This window comes from Lutra lutra, chromosome 8 (genome assembly GCF_902655055.1).
Source record: "Lutra lutra chromosome 8, mLutLut1.2, whole genome shotgun sequence".
Taxonomy (NCBI): domain Eukaryota; kingdom Metazoa; phylum Chordata; class Mammalia; order Carnivora; family Mustelidae; genus Lutra; species Lutra lutra.
In genome coordinates, this window is record NC_062285.1 from 51,143,368 (window position 1) to 51,160,590 (window position 17,223).

General features: G+C 46.2%; 1 protein-coding gene across 7 annotated transcripts in view; it reads right to left on the reverse strand.

The window, feature by feature from the left end:
- Positions 1-4,259: 4,259 nt before the first annotated feature.
- The window catches only part of RBMS2 (RNA binding motif single stranded interacting protein 2), a 94,307-nt gene continuing 81,343 nt past the window's right edge, over positions 4,260-17,223 (reverse strand). For all 7 annotated transcript variants that reach the window (XM_047742015.1, XM_047742018.1, XM_047742017.1 and 4 more), the window contains 9 exons: positions 11,320-11,399; positions 11,075-11,184; positions 10,748-10,794; positions 10,479-10,572; positions 6,889-6,966; positions 6,466-6,576; positions 5,823-5,903; positions 5,375-5,460; positions 4,260-4,400 (listed from right to left, as the gene is read on the reverse strand). In XM_047742015.1, coding sequence (XP_047597971.1) covers positions 5,380-5,460; positions 5,823-5,903; positions 6,466-6,576; positions 6,889-6,966; positions 10,479-10,572; positions 10,748-10,794; positions 11,075-11,184; positions 11,320-11,399 — 682 coding nt within the window. In that variant the 3' untranslated portion in view covers positions 4,260-4,400; positions 5,375-5,379. The remainder of the gene's footprint in view (positions 4,401-5,374; positions 5,461-5,822; positions 5,904-6,465; positions 6,577-6,888; positions 6,967-10,478; positions 10,573-10,747; positions 10,795-11,074; positions 11,185-11,319; positions 11,400-17,223) is intronic.

Sequence of the window (17,223 nt, forward strand, 5' to 3'; positions counted from 1 at the left end):
CCCTTTCTAGCCCCCTGCTCATGAAGGGAAGGACAGAGTAAAGCAAAGAGGTAAAACGGATGCCTGTGCCCTTGCTGAACCGTGAAATTGTGAGGTAGATGTGTCACAAGGACAAAAGTTCTGGTACAAGTTTGGAGTAGCTATGGCAGAAAGAGTGATGGCAGTGGGCAGGAGGGCACCTTTCTCACTAGCGGTCATGTGGGGAGCACCCCTGCTGACGTCAGCAAAGATCAGAAGGGTGACAGCTCACAGGCCAGCCTTGGTGGCTGAAGGAAGATCCTCCTTAAAAGTGGGAGATGAAAGATGAGTAAATACGAGGGCTCTTCTCATGCTTGGCAGGTAGAACAGAAATCAAGTAGTTGGTTTAAGGAGGACTCAGTGTGAACAGGCACAAGTTGAACACCTAGCCCTTACACATCGGCTTTCATAACCCCTACCCTCATCTCTGACGCTGTTTTAGCAGAGCCTGGGGACAAGTTTAGACCTGCTCACTGACCTCAGTTTATTGCCACTGGTTAAGATCAACATATTCCCTCGAGGGTGTAGTGCCGCTGCTCTCCCAGAAGGTGGAGCACGTGTGCAACAGAGCAGCCATGATTCCTTCTCTCCCCTGACCCCTAAAGACTAAACTGTCAGAGATACCTGCAACATTCCCATTCAGCTCGGCCTCTCAAGTACTCCTGGTGTGCAGGGAGTGAGCCCCACTGGCACCAACAGGGTGAATGAACTCACCAATAAGTGAAGAAAGAGGAATGGAGCTGGGCTGAGGCTGCCCAAGCCAGGAAGGGCTGGAAGAGCAGCTGGTCTAGTCTTCACCCTCCAGGAGTGTCATGTCCTCCTGCCGCCTCTACCTATGTATTACTGCCGAGGGCTCTTGCCTCTTCAGAGCTACCAAGCTTCCCAGTCTTGGCAGCTCTTCAAATTCTTTAACAACAGTCAAAAAATAACATCTCTCCTTATCATCATTCCCACATCTTCCTTACCCTCTACCCACACCCTCCTCCAAAAAATCTAATCAGCCTAGGGTTTGAAAATCATCTCAGAGCGTGAAGGAACAGTAAGAACACTGACCTGAGACGGGATAGCAGACTCTGAGCCTCAGAAACGATTAGATCATCGGAAGAAAGGACTCTGACATACTTTGACTGGAAACAGAAAAACAGTTTTTTAAGAGTGTAACAAGCATCTGTAATGGGTGGGGGTGAGATGTGACATGTAGACAGTATGATCTTGGCTCCATGAAGACAATGGAGAAACCGCTAAGCACAGCATCTCAAGAGCCCCGCCCCAGGCCCCCTAAACATCCCCTGGCACTACTGCCACCAGTAGGCTATTTCATGAGAGAAAAAGCATCCTTCATTCCTTTCTCCCCTTTCCCCAATCACTCCCTCATGTTAGCAACTAACTGTTAGACATGAGCTAACTAGGGGGAAAACATGATCGTACCCCCCAAAAAAATTAAAAGAAGTTCTACAGTGCCATTAACTACTACTACGTAACTTCAGGCTCCCCATCATGTCCCATGCCCTAACCTGCCCAAACCAGAAACATTCAATAGAATCCTTAGTTAGATTCACATGAGAAGAACACACAAAAGTTAACTCCATTATTTAAAACAAAACAGAGCAAAATCCTGGCCATTTGAACATTAAAAAAAAAAACAAAAAACAAAAAAAAAGGACCAAGAGTTCTGGGGGAAAAAAAGTTTAAGGGAAAAAATAGTTCTGGGAGGCAAAGGAGAGGCAACCGTCATATGAACAATAATTTCCACACTGAGAGGCTCCAACCCCGCTAAACCGCCCACCCAGCAAGGCTCCTCCAAACTAGCAATCAAATGAACAGGACTCTGCATTTGTTTTCTTCTTCAAGGTCACTATGGTATACTTTCGCTGGGGCGGGAGACTCGGAAACAAGAGCCACTTACCCAGCCACACCCTTCTAGAAAGTGACTGGATTTAGGGCTGCTTTACATGGGATAAGCCCTTCCTGAGGTTGGAAGTGCCCATGAGAAAATGAATAGTGGGAATTCTGTCCTTCACACTTGATACCCTACCCGTACCCACCTCCCCTACCTCCGGGATTGTACAAAAGGGCAGTCTACAGGCAGGGAACACGGACTCTCACTTCAGGGGTGGGTGGAAGTGGGGGGGGGAGCTGGCTGCGAGCTCTACGTCCAAGAACTGCTACCTCAGCTTCTTGTCCCTCCGTATCCTCTCCCTCCTCTCCTGACAGCCAGCCTCCCCAACGCCCGTTTCTCCATTGTCTCTCTTTGGCTCTCTGCCCGTCTGGTGAAAAGCACCTGACCTTGAAGTGCAGGGGAGCAGGACTGCCAGGGCACGAGGGAGGGATTGGAAGGGGACAGCTGCGGTGATTGTGCTTCCAGGAGATGGGCGAAGGCTTCCTCCTGTCTCCACCCTCACAGCGTCAGGGCTCGAAGGAGGCGGAGTAGTTCAAGAGCAAAATACAGGTTTTAAAGACTTGCTGACCTTGTAAATAACAAGATGGGGTTTATTGCCCTTTACTGTCCTAGCTCCCTGTTAGCCTTCCACAAGAAGGAACATTACTTTTGACGTCCTGGTTCCCTGGAAAAGGGAGCCAAACACATTAGGGGAGAGCAGGCTGCCTTGGCCAGTTAGAGAGAGCTCCACTCCTTCCCACCCCGGCACAGCACACAACACAGAACAGTCCCCACACCTTGATCCTGCCCGTGGCACGGGCACCACAGCACAAGCATTTCTAGGACAGCTCGCGCAGTATGCGGAGGTATCCAAGGTCAAAGCCTGGGGAAAATTCAGGACCCCAGTCCTGTCTCTCTCAACCAGTTACACTGAGTATCAAAAGGCACTGGGCGTCCAGGGTTACGATGGGAATTTACCAAGTCCTCTGGCATCAGAGGACTAACAAAACTGTCTATATCAAGGTTTCGCAACCTTGACACCACCGACATTTGGAGCCAAATAATTCTCTGGGGGGTCGGGGGCGGGGGTTGGGGCTGTCCTGTGCACCTGAAGGATAGTTGGCAGCATCCTTGCTGCTCCGCCAGCCACTAGATGCCAGCAGCGCACAGCCCTCACCCCCAAGCAAGGCCATCAAAAAAAAACGCCTCTAGAGATTTCCAAGTGGCCTCTAGGGGAAAAAACCACCTTCCTGAGAACCACTGGTCTAGATGAAGCAGCGGCTCTTCCACAGTGCCAAAAAGAACCTGAGTGAATTCGGCGCGGTCATAACTGCAAAGGCTCCTCTGAGCACAGCAACCTGAGAGGGGGAAGACAGGGGCCCTAGGACCCAGGGCAGGAAAGGAGATCCTCCAGGAAACAGGAAAGCAGGGATTCCTGAAAAACTGTCGCTGGAGAAGACACTTCCTCAGATGGTGCTGGCCTCAGTGGTGAGAAAAATTAGTAAGAAGTCAGAAAGTCCACCCTTCTGGAACTTGCCAGGGAAGACCTAATCTTCATCGAAATTTGGCTCAAGGATGGCTTCCAAAGACTGTGGGAGTGTCTCTTTAATGAAGTCTACAGCACAGCTCTGCTTGAAGGCAAAGTCTGGTCTCTTCTCTCAGGATGTGACTAGGCAGAGGGAGGAAAAGCCACTTCCACTGCCTGCTTAGTGTTCTACGTGTTCCTTGCCCAGCCCCCAAAACAGTCTATACAAAATTTCATTCAAAAAAGAAATTCACAAAATTAAAAACTGTAAAAAAGGCAAAGTAGGCAGGCTCTGCTGTATAAAAAGAGAAAAAGAACAGTCTGGATGAGAGAAAGAAGGCATAAAATGTGTAAAGAAGAGATGGGATGTGTGAGCTAAGAGCTTTATAAAACAAAACTTGTAAAGTCTGTATATTCTCCTACACACACACACATACACCCCAAAATAAGCCTATAACTAAACTCCACATAAGGGCCCACAGTAGGACTCCCTCATCAATGTTCTATCACTGCACTTTTTTTTTTTAAAGAAATAACAAAAAATTTTGAAGCCTCCCCAGATAAATCCAACACATTAAAAACTGTTTTTCATAAAGATCAGAAGAAGCTCAAGGCACTATATCTCTTTGGGATATGGAAAGAGTATATTGCGGTTAAAAACAAAATATAAAACTTTCTTTGCAAAAGAAAGAAAAAAGTTCTTTTGATCTCCTTGAATGCAGCACACACACAGTTACAGTTCCCCCCTCAACACCCCGCTGCTCCAGGAATAGAGGCAGAAGCAGAGGGCACAAGTGCAGAGATCTCTTTCTCCAGGATCAGGCCTGTGAAAAATGCTGCCCAAGTGTTAGTCCTTAGCAGGGCCCACAGCGGGGCTGTACTCCTGGTCAGCCCCCGGGAGTTCGGGAGCATCAGCCTTTCCAAGAGTCCATTTGTCCAGGCACGTCTCAGAGACATGGCGGGTTCGCTTCCAGACCACTGCAATAGAGCAAATATCACAATAAAGCAAGTCAAATGAAATTTTTGGTTTCCCAATTCATACAAAAAGTATGTTTACACTCTACTGTAGCCTATTAGGTGTGCAACAGCAGTAGGTGTAAAAATATAATATGAAGACCTTAACTCAAAAATACTTCATTGCTGCATCGGGCTCTCTGCTCAACAGGGAGCCTGCTTCCCCCTCTCTCTCTGCCTGCTTCTCTGTCTGCTTATGTTCTTTCTCTGTCAAATAAATAAATAAAATATTTAAAAAATACTTCATTGCTAACACTGTTAACTCACTGATCACAGATCACCATAAAAATGCAATAAAAAATTGACATTTCTTTAAAAAGATTTTTTTATTTTTTTTTAAAGATTTTATTTATTTATTTGACACAGAGAGATCACAAGTAGACAGAGAGGCAGGCAGAGAGAGAGAGAAGCAGGCTCCCTGCTGAGCAGAGAGCCTGACGCGGGACTCGATCCCAGGACCCTGAGATCATGACCTGACCCGAAGGCAGCAGCTTAACCCACTGAGCCACCCAGGTGCCCCTAAAAAGATTTTATTTATCTGAGAGAGAGAACAGGATCATGGGGAGGGACAGAGGCAGAGGGAGAAGCGGGCTCCCGGCTGAGCAAGGAGCCCAATGCGGGACTCGATCTCAGGACTCTGGGGTCATAACAGTTAACCGTCTGAGCCACCCAGGCGCCCCCAAATTTAACCTGTTTTGAGAATTACCCAAATGTGACACAGAGACACGAAGTGAGTAAATGCCAACCGTACTGACAGACTTGCTCAAAGCAGGGAAAGCAGGGTGGCCACAGACCTTCAATTTGTACAAAAAAGAAAAAAAGCAGTATTTGCAAAGCTCAGTAAAGCACAAGAAAAAGATGTAGTCTGCAAAGATGGGGAGAGAAACCCTAAAGGAGGCATAAACCAGAGGCTGGCTGCCTCCGTGGGGGGCTCTTACCGCTGCTACTTGTTGTACTGGAAAGAGTAGAGCCCGGGGTCTGAGGGAGCCTCCACCGGCACTTGAGTCTGCTGGCCGCTGCTCTCCTGCAGCACAGCCCAGGCAGGGGAGTCAAGCTGTGTGTTCCTTCGGTCTCTTCCCACCCAGAGCAGAGTTTCCTTCCCGACCCACCCCCTCCCCCACGCACACAGCATCACCTCCCGGCCACCCAGGGCGCCCTCGCCTCTTCCCGAGACACCGTCAGTGCAGCCGGCCTCAAGGAGCAAGGGCCTGGTCCAAGGACGCAGACGAGGTCCTCCCCTCCTACGTTCTTCTTATACCTACCAGCTGACTATAGCCCAGAAGCAGCATCACTGGCAGAGGAAGATCTTCAAGTGGCGGAAGGGGGGTGGAGAGCTACCTCGGTTCATGTTTCCCACCCTCCATGCAAAGAGTCGAGAGCTCTTACCTCGGCTGCAACACCGGAAGAAGGCGCGGGCGCGTACGGGGAGAGGTAAGCTCCGGGCACGGGGGCGGCCGCTGGCACGTACTAGAAGGAAACCCAGCCACAGGCTCAGAGCAGTGAGGGGACTCCTGGAGACATTTAAAGCACCCCGGGAGCTCTAAAACTACGGATGCCTAGGTCTCATCTCCAGAGAGTCGAACAGCTTTGTCCGGAGCACTCCAGGGGGTTTTAAGTTGGGGAGGGGCTTGGAGAAACGGCTGCCTCCGGGGCTTCCCTTCCTCCTCCGTCCTCCCTCGCGTGCACACCGTGGGGGCCAGGGCCGCAGACCTACGAGCAGCCTGCTGAGCGCCCCCCACCACGTTCTTCTTGTCACCATGTTGGGAAGGATTTCTAGGAAATGTGTGTGAGCTCCTGGGTGAACTGCTGTGTAGACAAAGCACTGTTTAGTTTCGTAGGTGCAGATCAGTTAAAAGGAGTGAGCCGGAAGCCGAATGGCTACGTTCTGTGGCTCTCCTACTCTGCGTCTGAGTGTGTCTTCCAGGACACGGACGCGACTGACACCCTCGATCACAGGCATCTCCACTGAAGAGCACCGCACAGGTACTCCTTGCTCCCTCAGAGTCTGGAGTCAGAAATACTGCTTTACCGTGCCTGGGCTGCTGAGGGAGAGGTGCCCCAGCTGCTGGGTGAGGGGTCCCATCATGGAGGCAGGCTGGAGAGAAATGGGGTGATCCATCCCTGGTGGCAGAACAGAACCCTGGAGGCAGCAACAAAGGACAGGGTTCGCTGGCAGCACCCAACAGACCCGCAGTGCATTCTGCCTCCTGGGGCTGCTGAAGACAGACATTTCAAAGTCCTGGGAGAGGATAGGGGAGAAGCAACCCAACTGCGCAACAGAAACAGGTGATCTGCTCATGTAAGTGACAAACTGACAGGAGTTCAGGTCACACCGCTGGGCTGCACGAGGGACTGAGCCAGAGGTCACGCCCACAGCATCTATTGTCAGATCCCACTGTTTCTCTTTACATCACACCGCCCCTTTGGCTTCTGCCCACGCTGGGACACTCACTGGAGGCTGCACGAGGTACGACTGGGGGTGCATCCAGGACGGATTAGGTACTTGCAGAGGAGATGTCTGACTTACTCTCTAGTGCAAACAAAAAACACAGACAAAAATAATCGCCTAGAAACTACTGTTTCTCCCAGTAACCTAATAATGTTCAGCAAAACCCCAAAAAAGTTGGGAGTGCCCCCCCAAATAGAAACACGAAGAATAAACTCTTTAAAAAATATTTGCAACCCGTACATGTCAACAAATAACCCAATTTAAAAATGGACAAAAGATAGGAATACATTGAAAAGAAATTTAAAAAATAAAAAATTAAAAAAAAAAAGATAGGAATAGCTTCTTCTCTAAGAAGATACACAAATGGCCAATAAGCACACGAGAGAGGCTTGACATCACAAGTAACCAGGGAAATGCGAATCACAACCATGATGAGATCATTTCACACCCACCAGGATGGCTGTAATTAAAAGGACAGAAGAGGGGGGACTGGATGGCTCAATGGGTTGTGTCTGACTCTTGATTTTGACTCAGGTCATGCAGGGTCGGGGGATCAAGCCCTGCATCAGGCTCCTCGCTCAGCAGGGATTCTGCTGGAGATTCTCTCTCTTCCTCTTCCTCCCCCCCCCTTGCTCAAAAATAAATACATCTTTTTTTTTTAAGATTTTTATTTATTTATTTGACAGACAGAAATCACAAGTAGGCAGAGAGAGAGATTGGAGGAAGCAGGCTCCCTGCCGAGCAGAGAGCCTGATGCAGGGCTCGATCCCAGGACCCTGGGATCATTACCTGAGCCGAAGGCAGAGGCTTTAACCCACTGAGCCACCCAGGCACCCCAAAAATAAATACATCTTAAAAAAAAAAAAAAAAGGACAGAACAAACGTCATACACTGTGGGCGGGAATGTAAAATGGTACAGTGTGCCATTTCCTCAAAAAGTTAGACATAGAGTTCCTGTGGAACCAAGCAAGTCCACTGGAGGTGTATACCCGAGAGAAGTCAAAACATGTGGGGACACAAAAATCGTACACAAATATTCAAAGCAGCATTATTCTAATAGCCAAAAGGTGGAAACAACTCAAAAGGCCATCAACTACTAAGCGGAAAACAAACAGGTGTAGTCACACAGCGGCGGGAGACGGACTCAGTCCCGCTGTGTGCTACATGGATAAACCTCAAAAGCATGCCAAGTGGAAGCAGCCCGACCCCAGAGACATCCACTGCACGCTTCCATTTACACAAAGTGGCCAGAGTAGGCAAGTCTACAGCCAGGGGACATATCTCAGTGGGTGCCCCAGGGGTGGAGGTGAGGGAGAATGGGCAGTGATGGCTACTGGGTACACAGCTGCTTCCCGAGCTAACAGAAATGTTCTGGGATTAGATAATGGTGACAGCTACATAACTTGGCAAAATATGCTTGAAACTACTGACCTGGATACTTTAAGTAGATGAATTTTATGGTATGTGTATCATCTCAATTTTACTTATTTATTATTTTATTTATATGACAGAGAGCGAGAGTACATGCAGGGGGAGCAGAAGAGGGACAGGGAGAGAGAGAAGCAGACCGCTGAGCAGGGAGCCCAATGTGGGACTCCATCCCAAGACCCTGGGATCATGACCCGAGCCAAAGGCAGACACATAACTGACTGAGCCCCCAGGTGCCCTGGGTGAATTCAATTAAGGAATTCAAAAGCTTTAGTGGAAAAACAGAAATGTTTAACTATATATAAATTTTAAACTTTTGTGGGGTTTTTTTATAGGGGAAAACGAGCGATTCCCAAAGTGTGGTCCCAGGACAGGCAGCAGGAATTAGCAGCAGCATCTGGGAAACAGAAATACAAATTCTTGCCTCCTAGCCTAGACTTACTGAGCCAGAAATTCTTTGTGTGGTGCCCAGTAATTTGGGTTTGATAAGCTTTCCAAGTGATTCTGATAGCTCAAGCTTGAGCACCAGCGCACAGTCAATGGACAAAAATTAAACCTGGAAAAAGACATTTGTAAGAAAGATAACATTCAGAAGATTAATACTTTAATAATATGGAAATGGTTTTTGTAAGTTGAGGGAAACGAATAACCAAACAGAAACATGGGCCAAGCGTATGAAGAGCCATCAGAGAAGAGCAAATCAAATACGACAAACACACACAGACACGCTTCAACTCGGCTGTAGACAGGGAAGTGCAAATTAAAGTAACAACGCACTTTATACCTGCTGAGATTTAAGGAAAAACTTGAAAAGACCACTGTCACTTATGGCTGGAGGGAAATGGCCACTCAGACATCACTAGTGGAAATGTGAACTGACACGGCCTTTGCAGAAAGCGATGGGCAATACCTGCAAAACTCAATGGCCATATAATAGCCAACCTGGCAATCCCATCCTCAGACTCCAGCCCCCAGAAACACCAGTACTCATATCTAAGAATGTAGGCATGAAGATCTTTACAGATGCATGGTTTTGTTTCTGGGAATTAGAGTCCAAGGAATGAGCCTGCGAGTTGAGTAATATATGGATGGAAGTAGTATTTGTACCAGAAAAGCCCTGAAATCCAACTGAATGTCCTTCACGGAAGTAGGGTTGAAGAATCCTGATCTCTCTGCCGCATGAAATACAATGCAACTGTTAAAAAAAGAAATAATCAGGGGCGCCTGGGTGGCTCAGTGGGTTAAAGCCTCTGCCTTCAGCTCAGGTCATGATCCCAGGGTCCTGGGATCGAGCTCCTCATCGGGCTCTCTGCTCAGCGGGTAGCCTGTTTCCCTTCCTCTCTTTCTGCCTGCTTCTCTGCCTTCTTGTGGTCTCTGTCTGTCAAATAAATAAATAAAAATCTTAAAAAAAAAATGAATCAGAACAAAAAAATCTCAGCATTAACTACATCAGAATCACCTGGAGGGCCTGTTAAAAAAAACTCAGCTGGCTGGGGCAGGGGCGAGGACAGGAGCACCAGCACGTGGAATACAGGAGGGGATTAAGAGGTACAGAGTAGCAGGTACAAGATACCTGAGTCACAGGGATGGAAAGCACCCCATAGGGAAGACAGTCAATAATACTAGAATAACTTTGTATGGTGACAGATGGTGACTACAAAAAACAGATTGTTGGGACCCATCCCCAGAGTTTCTAATTCAGCAGATCTGGGGTGGAGTCCAAGAATTTGTTTTTTGAAATTCCCAGGTGATACTGTTCGTCACGGCACCAAACTTTAAGAATCACTGGTTTAAGATACTGTTAAGTGAGAGGAGTAAAGTGTAAAAAATATATTTAATCTGACCATATTTTTGTAAAATAAACAATGGTTTCCAAAATTGTACACATATGTGTATATGCACATGAAGAAAAATCTGGAATTTTCTGAAATATAAAACTAAAAATCTAATAATATAGGTTTACTTGTGGAGTGGCGGACAGAGTAAAATGATACTGCCACGACAGTCTGTCATGTGATCACACAATATGCTTTCATGTAAAATTATTTGTGAGCAGTATGTATAAAGGAAAAACTAAAAAATAAGAAGTTTCCAGCCTTATACTCCTTTACCTAAAGCACAGTGACAGGGGAAAACCCCACACCCTTTTCTGGGCACGAACATACCTGATAAGAAGACACAGGAGATGGAAGGTAGGGGGAGAGGGCGGACTGAGCAAGCATCCTGTTGGGGGTGATGTTATAAGGAGCCGGGTAAAACCTGGAGGAAGGAACCTCATCAGTAAGGAGCCATAGGAAACCACAAGGTAAGGGCCCCACTGATAGACACAGCCACTTCCCACTAACTGCTCTTTAAAAACCAAGACAAAACATCCCAGTGTCTGGACAGGCCGTTGACATTTTTCAGGTACCCCAATTCTATAAAACACCCTTACCCATTCTGAAGAGCTGTGGCAGGGTCATAGGTCAAGGCCATACCACCCTGTAAAGGAAGAACACAGTTCATATTGCGAGCCCTTGGGGAGAACAGGAGGAAGGCCGGAGTGTTAAGACTGGGATATATCTGACTCAACAGATTAAAGTGAATTAAACCAGAATTTGGTTGCGTGGGCTACAAAATCCCACTGAAGACCATGCTAAGCAGCCAGCCATCTCTCAGTTACTCACTATAACTCTCACGCTTGCCACTTAAACTCACAGAAATTAGGCCCTAGTTATTTCCATTCCACATCAATGTACTGTCTCCTCAGAGGTCCTCTTACCATATCTCCGTTCCTTGGCCAGGCCCGTCCATTTTGCATATATTTCCCTTGGTTCTGTCGTTTCTTTGGACCACCATCAGCAAATTTGCAAAGCAAGGGATCAGATGGGGCTGCCAAGAAAGAAAGCAAAGACACAGCTGAGTCCCACCTCACTTAGTCCACTCACACTCATGCAAAGCGCCTCCAGAATCTTCACTAGAAGTAACAACCTACGGCTCTCTCAGCCTGATTCCCAGAAGCCTCACCTGGTACTCCAGCAGGTGTCTTAATATATTTTCCATTAAAGTGGGTGATGATGGCTTCACACTTCTCTGTGGACTCCATCCTAAGGAGCACAAGAAGGGTTAGGCTCTAGCTTCTCCAGGATCTATGCTCCCCCTACATTCAAAAAGAAAGCTCTAAGTTCCCAGCCCACAAGTGCTCCAGAAGTTGTGACTATAAAAACACAGTCTCCTCCACAAAAATTCAAGGTAACTTGAAGAGGCAACCCTAGCTTCTATGCAAGTTCTCTCAGCTGGTCTGCTGGGCTCCTGAAAGGAAAAATGAAGCTATGCTATTCCAAAGACACTAATGGATGGGCCCACTATTAGGTCTGATTCATAAACAAGAAACAAGAATACATAGTGGTTGTCGTCATCATCTTTTTTTTTTTTAAGATTTTATTTAATTTATTTGACACAGAGAGAATGAGACTGAGTGAGTTAGTTCACAAGCAGACAGAGAGGCAGGCAGAGGGGGAGAGGAGGAAGCAGGATCCCTGCTGAGCAAGGAGCCCGATGCGGGGCTCTATCCCAGGACCCTGAGACCATGACCCAAGCCGAAGGCAGAGGCTTAACCCACTGAGCCACCCAGGCGCCCCACATCATCATCATTTTTTTTTTTAAAGATTTTATTTATTTATTTGACAGAGAGAGATCACAAGTAGACGGAGAGGAAGGCAGAGAGAGAGAGAGGGAAGCAGGCTTCTTGCTGAGCAGAGAGCCCGATGTGGGACTCGATCCCAGGACCCTGAGATCATGACCTGAGCTGAAGGCAGCGGCTTAACCCACTGAGCCACCCAGGCGCCCCTCATCATCATTTTTTAAAGTAAACTCTACACCTAATGTAGGCCTTGAACTCGTGACCCTGAGATCAAATGTCCCATGCTCTACCCACAGAGCCAGCCAGGTGCCTCATGTCACCATTATTTTTTATTTAAAAATTCCTCATGGAAATTGTTCCCTCACTCCAATAAAATTGTACAAGCTAAGAACCTGCCAATGTTTATTTTTTGCTCTGATTATCATTATCAAGGTCTAATTAGCTACTGAAAATATTAGGATTTCATGAAACTGTAGGAGGAAAGAGTAATAAGACAGAGTTGATGGTCTACAGTGACAGAAACAGCAGAACTATGGAGTTAAAGTATCTTGTTAGAGAAAGACAACTAAGGAATCAGAAAATCTAGATTCTTGCTCCAGGTCACTACTCCAAATTCTGTGAGTTAGGACCTGCACAAAACCCCATTGGACCCATTTTTCATTTCTGCATTAGACATAACATCCATCTACCTACTATAGAGCAAATAAGATTGTGTATTTCCATGTGTTCTAAAAATTCTAAGGGTCTATATGACACAAGGTACAGTATCTTCCCCTCCTCCCCTATTTATTATTTGTTTATTTTAAAGCTTTTATTTACTTGCGAGAAAGCCCATGAGAGAGAGAGAGAGAGAGACAGCACGCATGTGCGCACACAAGCTGGGGGGAGGGGCAGGAAGAGAGAGAGAAGCAGGCTTCCCGCTGAGCAGGGAGTGTGAACTGGGGTGGGATCCTGGGACCCTGGGATCATGACCTGAGCCAAAGGCAGACGTTTAGTAGACACTTAACCCACTATACCACCCAGGCACCTCTCTTTCCTTCCATATTTAAATTAAGTCTCATTATATTTTCTATGCCAATAACCACTAAAAATAGGAACCGGTCCTATGAAGGTAGTCACTAAAAAAAGGCCTCACATGGAAACTTTTAGGGAAAACCCATGAGCTAGGTATCCCAGAGCAGCAGTCTTCAGTTGGGTTACTTCTACTCCTTAATCTTCCAAGAGCATAAGCAGGCCTGGGGAGTTTTACGAGAAGGGCTCACGGAACCTCTGCTTCCTCATAAGCTCTTTCCTACAACTAAGGAACAGCTGTGTTCCTGCCTGAGGACAGCTTGTCCTCACAGAAGGTCTAGGCCCTCTCACAGCCACGGCTTTGCCTTTCCTCCCCATGTATCCCTAAATTCAACAGGAGGCAGTGATGCCTGACTTTTAAATCTTGTTCTAAGTCAGATGTTTCTAATTCTTTCAGCAAACTGGACAACTCAGCAGGTTGTTAACTGATGCAGAAAAAAATCAGTTTTGATGGGTCGATCACCTTGGTTCTTGGCTTATAATTGAGAAGGAATTCAAAGAATTCCTATTTCAACAAAACTCTTCTTAGTCCCATTTACTTATTTATGTGAACAAGGTTTCTCAGCATGAAAACAAACAACAGAAACAGAATTGATATTATAGCAATAAACAATAGTCATTGTTGGCTCCACAACCTAATTAGAAAAACCTAAACATAATGAAACTTATCCACGTCATAGGAGTAAGCTTCTCCAATAAAATTTACTTGATGTGTAGCATCTCACAACTGCAGGAAAAAGGTCTCATTTATTGTATATACATATTTTTGATACGGAGAAGTATGACAGGATGATCCATAAAAGACTTTCAACTATAAAATTATTCTATACTAGGGGTGCCTGGGTGGCTCAGTGGGTTAAAGCCTCTGCCTTCGGCTCAGGTCATGATCTGAGGGTCCTGGGATGGAGCCCTGACTCAGGCTCTCTGCTCAGCAGGGAGCCTGCTTCCTCCTCTCTCTCTACCTGCCTCTCTGCCTACTTGTGAGCTCTGTCTGTCAAATAAATAAATAAAATCTTAAAAAAAAAAACAACTCTATACTAGAATGCAATTCTGTAAGGAAATGGAATGAAAGTTCAAGATCAAGAACAAACAAGGAACACTATAATAAAAATGACATGAATTATGACTATTACAGAAGAAATGCCCCAAGTATTTTTGTTTTTAAAGTAGGCTCCACCCTGAGCCTGCAGCCCTACACAGGGCTTGAACTCACAACCCTGAGATCAAGAGTCAGAGGCTTACCCTCCTGAGCCACTGGGATGCCCTGCCCTAAGTATTTTTATTTTTATTTATTTATTTGTCAGAAAGAGAGCACAAGCAGGGGTAGTGGCAGGCAGAGGGAGAAGCAGGCTCCCCGCTGAGCAAGGAGGTAGATGTGGGACTTGATCCCAGGACCCTGGGATCATGACCTGAGCTGAAAGCAAATGCTTAACTGACTGGTCCCTTAACAGTCCCTGGCCCCAAGTTTGGTTTGTTTTCTTTTTTATTTGACAGAGATACAGTGAGAGAGGGAACACAAGCGGGTGGAGGGTCAGAGGGAGAAGCAGGCCCCCTGCCGAGCAGCCCCCACCCCCGCTGAGCAGGCAGCCCAGTGCGGGGCTGGATCCCAAGACCCCAGGATCAAGACGTGAGCCAAGGCAGCCCCATAGGGACTGAGCCACCCAGGCGTCCCGGCCCTAAGTACTTTTTTTTTTTTTTTTAAGATTTTATTTATTTATTTGACAGAGATCACAAACAGGCAGAGAGGCAGGCAGAGAGAGAGGGGGAAGCAGGCTCCCCGCCAAGCACAGAGCCAGATGCGGGGCTCAATCCCAGGACCCTGGGATCATGACCTGAGCCGAAGGCAGAGGCTTTAACCCACTGAGCCACCCAGGCGCCCCCAGGCCCTAAGTATTTTTAAATGGATGATTTTGTGAATCAAATTGCTATGACATTTAGATCCATTTGGATGCATTTACAAATGACATGACAGTTTTCTTTAAAATGTCAATATTTGTAATTTGCTGGAAATTAGACTTCACAAGATCTAACCATATGAAGAAAATGTGTAGACTGTAGCATAGGCACATGCAAGAGATTTCGCAGGTTTTCAAGTCTTCGAAGCCCGTTTCCAACCTGGGCTCTGATGCACCCCATGCCACTGTGGTGAGCTCACAGAGACACATGCAGGGGATTTTTTTTTTTTTTTAACTTTCTAAAGAAAATATAGCAACATCTATTAGATACTGTGTGGAGTACTAACTCTAAACAGATCACCATTTCAACACTGGATCACCCTACGATCCTTTTAATAACATTATTTTTGCAAAGCTGGTTTATCCATGGTTGCTACGACAAACGCAAATAGTGTAGGAAAACCTATGTGTGACAGGAAATGAGAGTGTAAGTGTCCAATCTGATTTCAAGGTTCAAGAAGTTGTGCAGTGTTTAACAGGTGGACATCCGGTCAGTAAATATTAGCACGTTTAAGAATGGAATAAAAAAAAATTTTTTTTAAAGATTTTATTCATTTATTTACTTACAGCACGAGTGAGCAAGCAAGTGAGGGAGCGGGGGTGAGGGGGAGGGAGGAGCAGAGGGAGAAGGACAAGTAGACTCCATGCTGAATGCAAAGCCTGACACAGGGCTTGATCTCATGACCCTGAGATCATGACCTAAGCCAAAATCAAGAGTTGGACACTTAACCAACTGAGCCACCCTGGCGCTCCCCCACCTTTTTTTTTTTTTTTTTTTAAGTAAACTCTACTCCCAGTGGGACTCAAACTCACGACTCCAGGATCAAGAGTCACACGCTCTACCAGCTGAGCCAGCCAAATGACCATTAAGTATTTCTTTTGGTTTAGAGCAAAAAAAAAAAAAAATGTTGACACAACTTAAGGTGCCATGAACTGAAAAGAATTGAGAACCTCTGCTTTAAGAGAGGAACCAAACACAGTGATCTGAAGGGTCACCTGCACCCCAGTGTTTATATAGCAGCAATGACCACAATACCTAAAATGTGGAAAGAGCCCAGATGTCCATTGACAGATGAATGGATAAAGAAGATGTGGTATATATATATACACAATGGAATAATACTCAGCCATCAAAAAAAGAAATCTTGCCATTTGCAATGATGTGGATGGAACTAGAGGGTATTATGCTAAGCGAAATGAGTCAATCAGATGATTTCACTCACATATGAAATTTAAGAAACAAAACAGGACCATAGGGGACGGGAGGGAAAAATAAAACAAGATGAAATCAGAGAGGGAGGCAAACCATAAGAGACTCTTAACAATAGGAAACAAACAGGGTTGTTGGAGGGGAGGCGGGGGATGGGGTAACTGGGGCCTGGGCATCAAGAAAGGCATATGATGTACTGAGCACTGCGTATTTAATAATTTTTTTAAAAAGATTTGTTTATTTATTTGACACAGAGAGAAAGATCACAAGTAGGCAGAGAGAAGGGGGGGGAAGCAGGCTCCCTGCTGAGCAGATAGCTCAATGCGTGACTCCATCCCAGGACCCTGAGATCATGACCTGAGCCAAAGGCAGAGACTTAACCCACTGAGCCACCCAGGCACCCAGCACTGGGTATTTACAAGACTGCTGAATCACAGAAGTCTATCCCCGGAACTAATAATATACTGTATGTTAACTGAATTTCAATTAAAAAAAAAAAAGTGTGGGGGCAAAAACAGTTTGATGAGCACAAGCCTAGGAACTCTCTTTTAGTTATACCTGGGATTGCCAGCAGGTGGTGCTCCCCAGACTGAGCTGGCTGGGGAAGAGACCCTCCCCGTTCCTTGTTAGCAAGATTCGGAGAAACACTCCAGAGTAAAGGAGTGCTCCTGGACCAGACAAGGTATTATAAAACAAAATGCGACCTTCAGATCACATACTCCAATAGTTTTCAAACTTTCAAGCTCTGAAAAAGCAACAGAATCTCCTTTCAAACAAAATCTTAAAATAAAAGCAAAAACATTTTTTCAATGGGCTGGGAGAAGCCAAAGCCCTACAGTGACAGGTAATCTCTGAACTCCACAGCTCTAGGGAACACCTGAGGAAAACCACTCATCTCTGTCACTCTCCACAGAGTAAACCAAGGCTGAGGAAAGTCTGATATCACAGGGGCAGTTAGTGGCAGGGTTAGTTCCAGAATCTAACTCTCAACAGAACTGAAAAGGAAGACCAAATCTTCTACTTCATCCCACTGATCTTGAAGCCAGAGGATT